General features: G+C 42.6%; 1 protein-coding gene across 4 annotated transcripts; it reads right to left on the reverse strand.

Moving 5' to 3' along the window:
- Nucleotides 1-3,370: 3,370 nt before the first annotated feature.
- Nucleotides 3,371-13,487, reverse strand: ube2j2 (ubiquitin-conjugating enzyme E2, J2 (UBC6 homolog, yeast)). 4 transcript variants are annotated; one of them, XM_010864631.5, is made up of 9 exons: nt 13,388-13,487; nt 12,941-13,015; nt 12,114-12,169; nt 11,408-11,538; nt 10,461-10,501; nt 9,818-9,920; nt 8,361-8,499; nt 7,814-7,894; nt 3,371-6,146 (listed from the first exon to the last, which is right to left on the reverse strand). In XM_010864631.5, exons 4-9 carry the CDS (start codon nt 11,536-11,538, stop codon nt 5,856-5,858), a joined length of 786 nt encoding a protein of 261 aa, XP_010862933.1. In that variant the 5' UTR covers nt 12,114-12,169; nt 12,941-13,015; nt 13,388-13,487; the 3' UTR covers nt 3,371-5,855. The 4 variants fall into 4 exon arrangements, with proteins under 4 accessions (XP_010862933.1, XP_010862930.1, XP_010862931.1 ...); XM_010864628.5 differs by lacking the exon at nt 12,114-12,169 and having other exon boundaries at nt 13,388-13,486; XM_010864629.5 differs by lacking the exon at nt 13,388-13,487 and having other exon boundaries at nt 12,941-13,255.
- Between the last annotated feature and the right edge of the window lie 2,532 nt (nt 13,488-16,019).

The following is a 16,019-nucleotide window of genomic DNA, read 5'->3' on the forward strand; positions in this document are numbered from 1 at the left end:
TTTGGTTGTGTTGACAGACGAGAACAGGAGCGTTTTTACTGAGACCCGTGAGCCGTGTTGGTAACGGCGGCGCTGCTGTTTGTGCACCAGAGACAGCAGGAAGTTTGTATTCGGTTACATATTAACAGCAATAATTGTTGACACTTCTAAGGTAGTGGGACCGTTCCATGGAATTAGTCAGGCTACCATTAATCACTTCCACAGTTTTATGTTATAGCCTGGGAAAAATTACTGAGGGGAAAAAAATATTTGATTCTCTGCTGATTTTGTACGTTTGCCCACTGACAAAGAAATGATCAGTCTATAATTTTAATGGTAGCTTTATTTGAACAGTGAGAGACAGAATAAAATGTCAAACATTTTATAAATCACCTTTTAATGAGTGAAATAAGTATTTGATCCCTCTGCAAAACATGACTTAGTACTTGGTGGCAAAACCCTTGTTTGCAATCACAGATGTCAGATGTTTCTTGTAGTTGCCCACCAGGTTTACACACATCTCAGGAGGGTTTTTGTCCCACTCCTTTTTGCAGAAATTCTCTAAGTTATTAAGGTTTCGAGGCTGACGTTTGGCAAATCGAACGTTTAGCTCCTTCCACAGATTTTCCATGGGAATAAGGTCTGAATAATTCTCCTCTGAATCATTCAGATGTTCAATGGCAAACTTCAGATGGCCTGTACGTGTCCTTTCTTGAGTAGGGGGTCCTTGTAGGCGCTGCAGGATTTCAGTCCTTCACGGTGTAGTGTGTTACCAATTGTTTTCTTGGTGAATATGGTCCCAGATGCCTTGAGATCATTGAAAATATCCTCCTGTGTAGTTCTGGGCTGATTCCTCACCATTCTCATGATCATTGCTTCTCCACGATGTGAGATCTTGCATGGAGCCCGAAACCGATGGAGATGTATTTATTCCATTTGCGAATAATCGCACCAACTGTTGTCACCTTCTCACCAAACTGCTTGGCGATGGTCTTGTAGCCCATTCCACCCTTGGGTAGGTCTACAATCTTGTCCCTGACATCCTTGGACAGCTCTTTGGTCTTGGCCATGGTGGAGAGTTTGGAATCTGATTGATTGATTGCTTCTTTGGACAGGTGTCTTTTATACAGGTAACAAGCTGAGATTAGGAACACTTCCTTTTCAGTGTGCTCCTATTCTCAGCTGGTTACCTGTATAAAAGACAACTGGGAGCCAGAAATCTTTTTGATTGAGAGGGGATGAAATACCTATTTCACACATAAAAATGCAAATCAATTTATAAAAAATTTTACATGCGTTTTTCTGGATTGTTTTGTTATTCTGTCTCTCACTGTTCAAATAAACCTACCATTAAAATTATAGACTGCAAATTTCTTTGTCAGTGGGCAAATGTACAAAATCAGCAGGGGATAAAACAATGTTTTCCCTCACTGTATCTTTAGCTAATATCCCTTTTATACACATCAAAATCCATCTATGCATGCTTTTTTCATCTGAAAAAGGTAGAGGTTAAAAATATGGACACGTCTAAACCGCTCCTTGCTGGATGTTATGTAGGCCAATCTGCATGTGTTTGCCTTGCAGTGATTATAATGAGTGTGTTATTGCCTTCATTCCTTTCTTATCTCTCTTATCACTATACAGGAATTTAATTATGGCACACTCATGTGTAGCTGTTGCTAGTCTCCCTGAGCGTAGTCCGTTGATTGGCTGACAAACCACTTGATGATCATTTTAACTGTTTAACTTACGAAATTCAAAAACAATCATAAAACAATACCCATCCAGCAAAACAATGTTCTCGTAACATTCCCTAACTGTTCTTTGGTTTTGAGAAAAATAACTTGTAAAAACCAAAGAACTTTCACAGTGGATTATTCTGTATACTTGTGTTCTATGCGGCAGCTATCCACGTTTTAAAAGCACATACTGAATGTCTGGTTTTTGGTAACCAATATTAGCTATAGATCAGTTAATATGTGTTCAGATAGGCAGGCTAGTACCGACCACCCAACTGATTATTGATGCTGCAATGCATCTGGTCTTTTCTTTGTATTTCTTGGGGGAATTTTATGTGTCATTTGGTTGTGTTGACAGACGAGAACAGGAGTGTTTTTACTGAGACCCGTGAGCCGTGTTGGTAACGGCGGCGCTGCTGTTTGTGCACCAGAGACAGCAGGAAGTTTGTATTCAGTTACATATTAACAGCAATCATTGTTAACACTTCTAAGGAAGTGTCATGAAAGCAGTCGGGTTACCATAAATCACTTCCACACTTTTATGATAATTATCTTTATCTAATATCCCTTTAATACACATCAGAATCCATTTATGCAGGCTTTTTTCAAAGATGTTGTAGTATATTAGTATAAGTAGTATGTTTTCCCACCACTGGTGTTCTTTGAGTTGGATACAGACAATTATTCGGTTCTTTTCTGTTCCTCTTCTGTCTATTTTTAAGTTTAACTATTTTAATAGAACTAAATAATCTTGTTACCTGAAACCAAAATAACTAGGCCTAGTTGATGGCCATTTTTAGCTAGCCATCTACAGTAATTGGTTTCGAACTATATGCAAATGGCATTCCAGACACTGTTTCAGATTAGCACAGGAACAGAGTATTGGCCAGTTCTCACAACAAAGCTGGCATTGACCAATAAATAGCTGCTCTTCAAACCCCCTCATTTGTGCACCACACTTATACCCACAGCCTGGCTGAACTAGGCTTGCCTAGTTTTTCTTGTTTCCACAAGGAAGCGAGTGGGACTGATGTAGAGCGAGCAACAGGAGTTTGTCTGTAAAGGTTGACAGTACATGTTTCTGGATTCCATTCTTATGATAAGCTGTTATGTTTATTATTGTGTATCAAGATGGCGAAATATACATTGTCTCCATGCAGTTAGTCTAGAATCTCATCGGAAACACTTGAACGGAGGAGGGGTGTGGAGTGAGATTCATGGATCATTTCCAGCCAAAACATGCATCCAAATACAATGAACAGATCTCATACGAATGAATCTTTTAAAATTCCAATAATTAGAAAACCTGGGCTCTTTGAGTAACTGTCATTTCAGTGAATGTCACTTTAATCACACGCAAACTGATTATTGATGCTGCAATGCATCTGGTCTTTTCTCTGTATTTCTTGGGGGAATTTTGTGTCATTTGGTTGTGTTGACAGAAGAGAACAGGAACGTTTTTACTGAGACCCTTGAGCTGTTTTAGTAATGACGGCGCAGCAGTTTGTGCACCAGAGACAACAGGAACTCTGTATTCAGTTACGTGTAAACAGCAATAATTGTTGACACTTCTAAGGAAGTGGGCTCTTTGAGTGACTCTGTGAATGTCACTTCAATCACACGCAAACACGTTAAAAAAACCAAAACAAACATTTGTTTCTAAAATGTCCTGCGACGCAGGGTACGTTTATTCACATGAACTATGAAAACATACAATTCCACACACAAGATAACTAAGCAAGGAATCTGGGTGTTATGCCGTGAATCTCCAGACACATTCCAAGTCTTTTAAGTTCCAGAGAAACCAGAGACTGAAAGAGCTCTGTGAACGTCCCCTGGTTCCTGACTGTGGTTTTTCTGCTTTCTGACGTAACAAGTAGTAGACTTCACAGTAGAACAGTCTGTGCTAAATGCAATGCAAGACAGCTAGCCAGTGAGTGATGCGATGTGTTGTCACATCAACCAGCCCCACTGTCCCCCCCTGCCCCATTTAGGCAAGAGAGGAGCTCCATAAATGGCCCCGTATTCCTATACTTCAGGACTGCCCAAACCGGGTCCTGGAGAGCGCCTGTCCTGGAGGTTCTCCTTACAAACCCAATCTAGCACAACCGTTTCTAATAGCTGTATGGAACGCTAAATCAGGTAGGTAACAACTGACAAATCCACAGGACGGTGGATCTCTGGAACCCAGGCTAGGCAGCCGCGGTACTAAGTGTACTCCTTTGTGTCCAGGACTCCATTAACCAAAGTCTTTGAGACCTACATATGGAAGCGGGTGCCCTTTTAGATCCAGAAGGGGACAAGAGAGCTGCCTTCTGCTCCACAAGGCTCCCACCCAAGGCTACAATTATTAATAAAAGACAGCAAAAAATATATACTAAAGAAAAAGACAAATTAACGTGGGAGAAATGATATTTACACAGACGCGAACTAGGTTTACTTCTCCAGGTGTGGTTGTCCCGTTTGGTTAATATACCTGTGGTCTCGTTACTGTGTCCAGGTGCGTGCCTGCTTCTTAACCTACACAGAACGTTGTGTGGTTGCTATACTGGTCAGATGGGTGGATTGGAGGTTTAACACATATTGGTCTTTTAATCCCTCAACAAGCGTTAGGAAGACTGGCGGCGCCGGACTACTTGGCTCATGGGTTGATTGACTGACAAAACTACCAGAGGAACGAGGCAACTCGTGTCGCGGTCTGAAACGGCATCTTAATTTCCAGATAATTGCAATACAAAACTAGACCACTGTGAGGAAAAACCTGCCATTTCAGAAGGAGGCCGTGTTCTCTGTGGCGTACGTTCTCCTGCGATGGTTTCCGTGACGGAACAATCCCAACTCTTCAAATTAATTTAGTAACTTTACCCCTGAACAGGTAGAGTTACTCTCTGAAGGAAGCCTTATAGACCTGAGCCACAAAACAGAAACATTCTAAACAGCAGGCTCAGGTATGTCTGGGTGTGAAGAACATACAATCAACTGATTATAAAATTCTGAGGAAGACAAAGCTCAGATAAGAGGAAAGTAACAAGACACTTTGTCCCAAATTGCACACTACTTCTGAACAGAGCTTTAGGTTTCCTTTAAGTAGGGCACTACTTGGGACATATTTGGGGGATGATGCGCATAATGCACACACAAACTGCTATCAAAGTGAGGAGCGGAAGATTTGTCCTATTCCAGAAAACGACATAACCCCTAACAGTAAGCTTAACCCAACCCTCACCGCAATTATCTAACTTTAAGCCTAACTCCAACTCCTAAACATAACCCTACAACCTAAAGTCTAACAATGAACAAAATGAGGAATGCAAAACTGAGACCGGTCCTCACTAGGAATAGGAATTTGAGTACACATAACTACCCCTCATATTTTCTAAGGAAGTACTTAGGAATCATTCCAGGAAAATGAGGGGGGTTTAGTCTTGATGGAACAGGTTATTGTGCTATTGGGTTTCACCTAACTATTAGCCAGAATTTAATAGACACTGCATGACAAAACAATTTTACTTGGTCAATTGACTGTGATGCACAAGGACAGAAGGGGGGAGGAATTTGCCTTACCCGTCTCAGGGGAAACAGGTCAGAATACCTGCACTAGGTGCATAAAGACAATGGAATCCAAAACAGATTTTTTTTACATGAATCTAACAACATGGCTGCATGACAGAAATGTATCTAGCACTCAAAAAACATCAACACAGCGTATTCAAACAAGAAAATTACTTGACATTTTGCAAGCCGGCGGTAAACATTTCCGCCAAAAACCACACTGCTGTAAAATTAAACATTGCTTTTTCACAGAGAACGACCAATCTACCGTCTTCCATTTCTATGCTTTCCTATACAACCCATGAGCCAAGCACTTCCTGGTATACACCTGGCCTTTACCACCGAACCGTTTCCACAGCAACCCGGCCCATTCATTCCCCCCCCAAAACCCCACCTCCTCCCACATCTCCCCTCCTCCATCCAACAGGCGGGTGGCTCTGAATTTCTATCGTCCAAAGTCCAAAAGGGGTGCAGGATTGGGACCTCTCCCCTTTTATAGTGTATTTTAATGGTTTAATTGTCCTCCATCTGGCCTGTGGTGCCATTGTCCCCTTTTCGTTGTTCTCCTCCTCCTCCTCCTCCTCCTCACTCCTGGGCTATGCTCCGCAGCACATACTTCACAGTATAGGCAAATGCTGCGAATCCCACAATAACAAACAAATTGGCCAAGGCCCCGCCCAGCAGTCCGTGGTTCCGATTGGCCTGCTGGAGGCCGGGGGCGGGGTTGCCGAGGCCTATAGGGGCATGGCCTCCGTTGAGTGCGGGAATTCCGTAGTTGCCATGGTGTGGATCGCCGTCAGGGACCACGTCGGGTAGGGGGAGGGGCTGGGGCCGGGCACTCAATTCCTCCTGGGCCTTCTGCTTCTGTTTGATCTCCTGGAGAGGACAGAGGAAAGGTGGGATGACAAAGAAGGATGGAGGAATTTTCACAAAGAACCACAGATGGAAGAGGTTGGGGAAGAGAGGAGTGTGGAACGGCGGTGGCGAGAGAGAAGAGGAAGATGGGAGAGAAAAAGAGAGAGGAAGAGAGAGGGATGTTGTTCACTGAGCAGCTGCGGTGCCTTTAGAAAGTATTCAGACTCTTTACTTCCTCCACAGTTTTTATTACAATTATTACAATTCCTGTGCTAATTAATGTATAATTGGGGGACTGTTGAGAACTGAGGGCAGGATGAACGGTCCTCAAAATGGGACAACGCAGAAGAGGCTTGGGGTAAGTGTGTCGGTCCCGAGTCGTCCCTATTGAACGAGGCTCCCCATCCAATCTGAAAGAGCTTGACAGGACCTGCAGGAAGAATCTGCCCAAACCCAGGTGTGCAAAGTCAGAGGTAGAGGCGTATCTAGAAAGACTCAAAACTGGGCTCTCTGCACAAGGTGTTTCTCCAAAGTACTGAATAAAGGGGCTGAATACTTACACAGATTAGATTTTTTTTAGTAAACTGGCTCAAATTTCTACAAATGTGTTTCAGCGATTTCATTATGGGATATTGTAGTCTACATAGTGTACATTAATGGCAATATAAATGTATCAGTTCTGAACTTTTGGAGGAGGACGGATTTAAACAAGAGACCAGGCAAGCCAAGTTCAGCCGGACTGCAATAAAAAGTATTGTCCTCTTGAGATTCAAACCCGGGTCGCCCACGTGAAAGGCTGTCGCTAACCAGAGCTCTACGTTCAACGGGTGTCAGTATAGCCTCTTGTCTCTATCCTGAACAAATCCTCTTTTGCCACTGGCTGTCGCTAAGTCACCATTGAGCATTGTGTTGAACTGACTAACGTTTCTTATTAAGTTTACCGCCACCACAAAAAGCATCTATGAAATGTTAGCTTTTGCCACAGGCCATTTGAACAGCTTATTAGCCTGTAATAGGCTTACTAGTATCTACTAACTTCCTAGGAATAATCATAAGAATTAAGCAATTTCTAGCGAGACTGAAGATGACCTTTTCATGCCAGAAACAGTCGCAATATAACCAGGTTTCGGTTTTAGCCAGTGAAGTTTTTGTCAATAAGGAATCATTCTAAATGCGTACTTCGCTTCGCCTGCGAGGAGACACGAACTCGGGACCTACAGTTCACAGGTCCGCTTCTCTAACCACTACGCTATTTAACAAAGGGTAGTCAGTCAGTCAGTCAGTCAGTCAGTCAGTCAGTAAGAGACATTCGCTCTTCTTGGCCGGCTCCGCCTACGCGGTCCGGAAAAAACAACAGTCCAGCTGACCATGTTGGCCGTGTGATGTACAGAGGCAAGGCTGCTTCTACTATTCCTCTTCTATTTTTGTGACTTGTTAAGCTGGACTGACCCATTCTGGGCTTTAGAATTAATCCAATCAACCCTTACATTCTACTCCTTCTCAAGCTCTTACAACTCCCATTCCAACACTATTTCTGTCAAATAAAGCATAAATGGCTTCTCTAAAAATATATTATTAACAATATGCAAGGTCACTTCTGTGCGCCAGCTACACGCACGTTCTGGTGTAACGGCTGTTTGATTTCACACAGTATTCATATTTACTATAGGATTTCCACTCGCACTCACATCAACAGCATCGGGAAACAGCTCACAGAAGACCTTGTCCTTCAGGTTGAATGCCAAGCTCTGCACTGACAGTTGACGTTTCTGGAGAATATACACAAAATAAGAACTATTAATTATTTTCCATCGAACAGGCAGGTGTTCGTATCTGAAGGAAGCCTTAGAGACACCGAAGAATAAGAAACAGAAAGTAAAACAGCAGGTTCTGGCATGCAATACCAGACAATGATGAAATCAGAGCATTCTGAGGTAGACTAAATTTCGATAAGAGGAAAGTAACAAGACTGAATCTAGTGAAGAAGTCTTTGGTAAAAGAGAGTCTGGTGTTTTGGTAGAGGGGAACAGGAGTCTGGTGATTTGGTAGAGGGGCACAGGAGTCTGTTGATTTGGTAGAGGGGAACAGGAGTCTGGTGATTTGGTAGAGGGGAACAGGAGTCTGGTGATTTGGTGGAGGGGAACAGGAGTCTGGTGATTTGGTAGAGGGGCACAGGAATCTGGTGATTTGTTAGAGGGGCACAGGAGTCTGGTGATTTGTTAGAGGGGTACTCACAGTGTAGTCAGAGGTCTCGATGCTGCCCAGGGTCGGGCCTTTCTCTACCATGAAGCTGAGCAGACCAGTCAGGATAGTGGAGACAGACCATGCTGGGTTCCACGTGTCGGGGTGGAAATCAGTGATGGAGAGACATAACCTGGGGGAAGAGATACACCATGACACACTCAGTAGGGGGAAGAGATACACAGTGACACTTAGGGGGAAGATAATTAATTCCTCCCTCTATGCGATCATGTGCATTCAGGCATGTGGGAGGGAAAAGGATCAAGTGTGTAGAACCTCATTGGTTCCTTCCAGCCAGGTGAAAGGTCACAGCCTCCGCACAGAACTCAATAAAGAACTACATCACTTTTCAACTTGTGCCTCTTCACACAGTGGACTAGCTCGGAGAGTGTGGTTCCATCTGTTTGGTTTTCTGATTTTTTTAAATGTACAGACGACAAACCTCTGGTTAAACATTAAAAGGTTTACTGCTACTAAGGTTTACTTTCTTTTTATGTTTAATTAAAATGGAACAAGCATTTCATCATTCAGGTCAAAAGGTCCCCTGGAGCTGATGTGTAAACTGATGCTCTTGCCACTGTTTGGAAGTCTCTCTTGTCAAGAACAAGTGACAATGAAGGACACTCCGAGCTAACTGATAACAACGTACCGGTTTTGGATTCACAGGAACAGATAGGAGGGGAACAGATACGCCGCAACACACTCATCCCAAATATGCAATGTTATATGCATGAGTAATTTAGTGGGTAAACGCAGGCAGACCTGCCGGTTATCTCCTTCTCTTAATCTCTAACAGGTATTTCCTAAACTAGATAAACAACACATTCAGCTACTTGATCAAGGCACCTGCTGAATAAATCAAATCTGTTTGTATTTCTTTTTATTACTCGTGTTCTTGTCTTCAGCTCTCGAAACAGAATGAAAATCAGAATGGGTTGTCAACTGACTTGATTAAAAAACAGTTAATAACTGAAATGAAAATCAGTTTTAGAAATGGCCTATAAACACTGATTTTAGGGATGCAACGACAAGAAAATTCTTGACCGATACCCGATACAGACGTTTTGCCATTTGAGTACCTGTGTACTCTTACATAGAATACGGTAAAAATTATATTAGACTTCATATTTCAGTACCTGTGTACTCTTACATAGGATACGGTAAAAATTATATATTAGACTTAATCAACAGAGAAAAAAATTATAACAATAAAACAATAGGAAACATGACATGAGCAAAAAAAAAAAAGTATTGAACAAATTACTGGAGCATACTGGAGGTCTATTCAGATGAAAGCACAAATGGTATAAAAACCCTAGATTTAAAACAAGTGGCCGATAAAGATTATTAAAGTTTTGCCTATAATCGTCCAATCAGGTTGCAGGCCGATATATCGGCGCATCACCAATTGAATTGATGGTCTACTAGGTTCTTGTTTATACTGGTCTCACCTGGTGTTACACTTGAATCTGCCATTGGGGGTGATCATGTAGATGCTGGGTGGCTTAAAGGGGAATTCCCGAGGAAATATTAGTTTGCCGTGATAATATCCACCTGTGGAATACAGAATAATTATTACCACTACAAGGTAATGTGCAAAACAGGGGTTGATTATCTGTGTTACACAGACTTAGCCTTGTCTAGAACAAAAAAAAAAGAAAATATTCCTATGGAGATGTTCCATTGAGTTTGATTCATAGTTTTGCATTTGACCAAATCTGTCCATTTTCAGTCCAGGATTTGAGCTAATCTTTGCCTTTATAGTCCAGGATTGGGTCTAATCTGTCCATTTACATTCCAGGATTTGAGCTAATCTTTGCCTTTATAGTCCAGGATTGGGTCTAATCTGTCCATTTACAGTCCAGGATTTGAGCTAATCTGAGTCTTCATAGCCCAGGAATTTTGGTCTAACCTGTGCCTTTACAGTCCACGATTTTAGCTAATCATTACATTTATTGTCCAGGATGTGGCATAATCCGTCTATGAATATAGCTCTAATAGTCTAGTTTCTCATTCCAATGACTAAATCCTAATCTAGTATGAGAGCATGGGGGAAAAATGCTTTCTTGGGTCTATTGTGGTTTGTGAATTTACCTTCATATGGAGTTTTCTCAGGACCTCGAACAACATAGTGCCTAAAGATTAAAGACAGAATAAATGTCAGGAAGAAAACCTTGAGAAGCCGCCACATGCCAGATTTGGCACACAGGTCTATAAGATGTAATAAACAATAAAGATAGATTAGTTAGATTAATCCCATTCCACAGCATACACCTCAGGTGCATCTTAATGGTGATGGGGGAGGGGACACAGTTACTGTACATACTGTGGTAGTCTGTTTGACGACAGAGCAGGGGGAACTGGGACAGGTGAACGCAAATTCACAGCAACAACCACCTAATGCCTCCAAGGTGTCCACTGGCTTCCAATACAAGATCATGGTTCAGCACACGGAACGACCTGACATCCCACCCAAGCTTGGTCCTGCCACCTGTGGCCTCTGGGTAGGCTCCTCTATGGAAGGGCAGATGTCGCCCAGACTTATTTCCTTTAGAAGCCACAATGGCTGAGGCCCAGGCCATTTTCTTAAAAGTTCTGAAAGCATACATTCCCACCAGTCTAAAGGAAGAGAGACCGTCCTTACCATTCCCACCAGTCTAAAGGAAGAGAGACCGCCCTTACCATTCCCACCAGTCTAAAGGAAGAGAGACCGTCCTTACCATTCCCACCAGTCTAAAGGAAGAGAGACCGTCCTTACCATTCCCACCAGTCTAAAGGAAGAGAGACCGTCCTTACCATTCCCACCAGTCTAAAGGAAGAGAGACCGTCCTTACCATTCCCACCAGTCCAAAAGGAAGAGAGACCGTCCTTAACATTCACACCAGTCCAATCAATCAAATGTATTTATAAAGCCCTTTTTTCATCAGCAGTAGTCACACCCGGCCTTAAATCCCAAGGAGCAACCAACAGTAGTGTTGAATGTCAGTGGCCAGGAAAACCTCCCTAAGGGCGATGGGTCAGAAGGGCCTACAGGAACATACCATTCGAGGATGTTAGACGGTAGAGGTTCTGCACAGATGTAAGGCACAGGGTCTTTCTTAATCCTGAGGTAGTCCTGTTTTAGTCTCTGGGTGGCTGTAGTCGGCGCTCTCTTATTCACGTTGCTGTTCATCTAGAGACCAAACACACAGACAGAGCAAATTAACACCTTTTTTTTTTTTTTTATACACAATGTGTGTGTGTGTGTTTGTTCTGTGGGTAAAAGCTGAGTGATGGAGATGGAAAAAACATTCAAATTCAGAACCGTCAGTATTCGCAAAGTACATCAACACGTGCCCAGAATTGTTTATATTTAATTTAAAAAGGTACATAAATAGAGATGCATACAAGGACAAAGAACCCATAATTCCATGTTGTACACATTTTTCTGTTAATAGAGTGGTTATTGACAGTTAATTTGTTTACAAACACGGCAGAGAAACAAGCCTATATATCGGGTTCTGATGGAGTACGACCTTTGAATTAAGTTTATGAGTTTATTAGTAAGGTACATAGGTACATTTTGTTAATTTCGAAATCCCAAAATGGATGAAGCAACTCCTGAATGCCCCCATCATAATGAGGATAATATGTTGTCAGAAGTTTTCCATTAGACAGACACCTGCGTGATGCAATACGTGGTGTCAAGTCACATCCTCATTAAGTGTGTTGCACTATTGATTTTTTTTTTACAGAAGACGCACGCACATGTACCGCACATTCGGGGTTTCAGTCTGGGTATCTGTAAAAGCACTTGGTGACACCTGTCGATGTGAAAAAGGCTTGTTAAAAATGAATTTGATTCAATTCGAGTTAGCAGCATGACCGATTATGTGAGTGAACGGGACTTAATAGGTACAGTAGCTCGCTAATCTTGAAATTAGTATCTGAATTACAATGTACACAAACATGATATATTGAGCTGTCACGTAAAAGTTACTCACCAACAAGGGGCAGGAAGGCAAGCACATTACTGTCTGTGTTAACCAGACTTGCTAGCAAACTAGCTTAATTATTCTGGAGACAACACATTTTGAGCCAATAACAGTACTGATAGCTAGCTTAATAGCTACCAAGAAATATAGACAAACAGTTGCTATTTAAAGTAACTAACTAAACAAATGTCTTGCTAATAGATATATTGTAACTGACGGCTAATGTTAGCTCTGACCTGCTGCTCCAAAACACAACCCGCTTAGCTAGCTAGCTACGTGTTGGGTAAAACAACACTATTTGGAATATCTGTCAACGTAGCTAACATTAGTTTGACTCGCTAAAACACATTGATCATGGTGAATTATGCATTAGTTAACTGTAATACCTAGTCAGATGACAATGTCAATGTTTCTACGAATCTTGCTAACTGACTGAAATTGACAGGAAGAGACCGATAATGTTAACCACCGCTGCTAGCTAGGCCATTGCATAGACATTAGCTAGTTAGCTAGCTTTAGTCAGGCTCTTCTAGAAACGAGAACGGAGCATACAGAATGTAATTATACATTTTCATAAAGCCCACAAAGAAAGATGTCTACCTCTTTAGAGAACACGGTGAATATAAGTCTTCGCGTAAAGACCCGATGGTGAGCTTTCGTTTTTGTTCACAAATCCTGAAATGTGGTAAGGATAATGCCAACGTTAGGTGCGTTTCGCTTTGCTTATGTGTACGGGTTTTCAATATAACATGGCTTCTCAACAGCAGGCCAAACTCGTGATGCACGTTTCCAGTGCGCGGATTGTTATACTGGTAAGTTAATCACCGGTTATATCTTCTTGACATTGAATGTATACGGTTATCATAACATTTAGCCAAACAAATGTAATCATAAGTATATCAACAAAATATACGTATTGTTTACAATTGGCTGAAAAATTTGATAGGTAACAAAATTGAATTAAATGAATGTGAACATTATGCGAATTTCAAATATTAAAATACTTTTCAGAAATATCAGGATCATAATCATTGAAATAGACTTAACGGATTTCACTCATTTGAAGCTATTGTGGCGTTTATGGATTTCCCAATCGTAGCGTGGCTATAACGTCGTTGCTTGAAATAAAGGGGCAGTAGCTTACAGGTGTTTTCATGTTGCAGTGAACGGGTATTTCACTAATACCTAAAAAACTACAAGTTAGTTTCGCTTCTGAATAAAAACTACAAATTAATGGCATATGATATGATTGACGAATGTCAGTCATGGTGTCATAACGAGAACCCGGGCCATATTAATTAATCAATTGGGAGGTTAACGGTACCTATAGTTTCGTTATGAAATGACCTGAGTGAACACCAATCTTGTTTTCCGCATCTTCAGGAGAGACCATGTTGACATTAGTCTCACTGGAAATTCCAAATGTGTTCATATTAAGGTTGACTGTAGGGTAATATTGCTCTTTGATTCTAACCTAAATACTGATTAGATGTCTGGAGCGAAGAAAATCCAAAGCTGATTGGTGAATGAGGACCATCTCCTTTTTGTAGAAGTAATGACCTCATGCAAGAACATTCTGTCAGTGAGCTTTCATCATCCCGTTATCTCCATTGTTGTTAAAGTAGGCCTATCACTATTTTGCCTCTCGGTGTATCTTATTCCAGTGTAAGAATACCTAGTTAAATGCTATTGTAACAGTAAGACAATCCAGTACATTTGTATATATTTTATTTAACATTTAAAAATGACTTCAATTTGCATTTTTGAAGTGCCACTAAAAATGCATTTCAATGTTAGTTGATAAACCTGTTGGTAACGAAACATGCCACATATGAAATCTGTAGAAACAGATCGAATAAATCAATTTGTGTCGATTCTTCTATTTCTTCGTCTTCTTCGGGTGAAAGGTTTGGGTTTGATCCTAGACATCATAGTGCGGGAAGTTTATCGTTTAGCTACAAACGGATAATTCACAAATGACCACTAGAGGGCCTTCCTAGAAAAGAAGCCTTGAAAACTATTTGTGAACCATCTATAATAGCATAATTTCAACTCCGATTTTGTTTCAAATGCGGGCACACGGGCACACCCCCACACACACCCTCCTCACACAGACACACACCTGCAATCAAACCAAAAACTATAATGGACAGCCCAATCACGGCAGCCAGACAATACAACCCGGGACACATAGGTTAAGATGATGTAACTAGCCACCCCAAGAACAATATCTACTTTTGGACTCAAACATTTAAGTGTTTGGGGAAAAAATGCATGTGGATGATGATTAGGCTTAGGAGAATAAACTATAAGGGAACCAAATGGATGCAATTTATACTATTTTTTAAAAGATATTTAATGAAATTCTGTTTTTAGAACTGGGGTTATTAGATTCTTACCAACTGACATATAGGCAGGTTGAGCCCTGTAGATTAAAAAACATCCATATTCTATACTGTCATGTCATGTCATCATCTTCCGCTTCATCCGGGGCCGGGTCGCGGGGGCAGCAGTCTAAGCAGGGATGCCCAGACTTCCCTCTCCCCAGACACTTCCTCTAGCTCTTCCGGGGGGACACCGAGGCGTTCCCAGGCCAGCCGGGAGACATAGTCCCTCCAGTGTGTCCTAGGTCTTCCCAGGGGTCTCCTCCCGTTGGGACGGGACTGGAACACCTTCCCAGGAAGGCGTTCCGGAGGCATCCGAAAAAGATGCCCAAGCCACCTCAGCTGACCCCTCTCGATGTGGAGGAGCAGCGGCTCTACTCTGAGCTCCTCCCGGGTGACCGAGCTTCTCACCCTATCTCTAAGGGATCGCCCGGCCACCCTGCGGAGAAAGCTAATTTCGGCCGCCTGTATCCGGGATCTTGTCCTTTGGTCATGACCCAAAGCTCATGACCATAGGTGAGAGTAGGAACGTAGATTGACTGGTAAATCGAGAGCTTCGCCTTGCGGCTCAGCTCTTTCTTCACCACGACAGACCGATACATCGACCGCATTACTGCAGAAGCTGCACCGATCCGTCTGTCAATCTCCCGTTCCATCCTTCCCTCACTCGTGAACAAGACCCCTAGATACTTAAACTCCTCCACTTGAGGCAGGCACTCTCCACCAACCTGAAGTGGGCAAGCCACCCTTTTCCGACTGAGGACCATGGCCTCGGATTTGGAGGTACTGATTCTCATCCCCACCGCTTCACACTCGGCTGCAAACCGTCCCAGTGCATGCTGAAGGTCCTGGTTTGAAGGGGCCAACACGACAACATCATCCGCAAAGAGCAGAGATGAAATTGTGTGGTCCCCAAACCTGACACCCTCCGGCCCCTGGCTGCGCCTAGAAATGTTGTCCATAAAAATTACGAACAGAACCGGCGACAAAGGGTAGCCCTGCCGGAGTCCAACATGCACTGGGAACAAGTCTGACTTACTGCCGGCAATGCGAACCAAGCTCCTGCTTTGGTCGTACAGGGACCTGACAGCCCTTAGCAAAGGACCCAGGACCCCATATTCCCGAAGCACCCTCCACAGGATGCCGCGAGGGACACAGTCGAATGCCTTCTCCAAATCCACAAAACACATGTGGACTGGTTGGGCAAACTCCCATGAACCCTCCAACACCCCATAGAGGGTATAGAACTGGTCCAGTGTTCCACGGGCCGGACGAAAACCACACTGTTCCTCCTG

Source organism: Esox lucius, chromosome 2, assembly GCF_011004845.1.
Source record: "Esox lucius isolate fEsoLuc1 chromosome 2, fEsoLuc1.pri, whole genome shotgun sequence".
Taxonomy (NCBI): Eukaryota; Metazoa; Chordata; class Actinopteri; order Esociformes; family Esocidae; genus Esox; species Esox lucius.

Coding starts and splice junctions, on each gene's coding strand:
- ube2j2 (XM_010864631.5), bottom strand. CDS start 11,538: ATGAACAGCAACGTGAATAAGAGAGCGCCGACTACAGCCACCCAGAGA. Junction 9,921..10,460: donor TGAGAAAACTCCATATGAAG/GTAAATTCACAA, acceptor TGTATTCCACAG/GTGGATATTATCACGGCAAA. Junction 8,500..9,817: donor AGATTCAAGTGTAACACCAG/GTGAGACCAGTA, acceptor CTCTTCCCCCAG/GTTATGTCTCTCCATCACTG.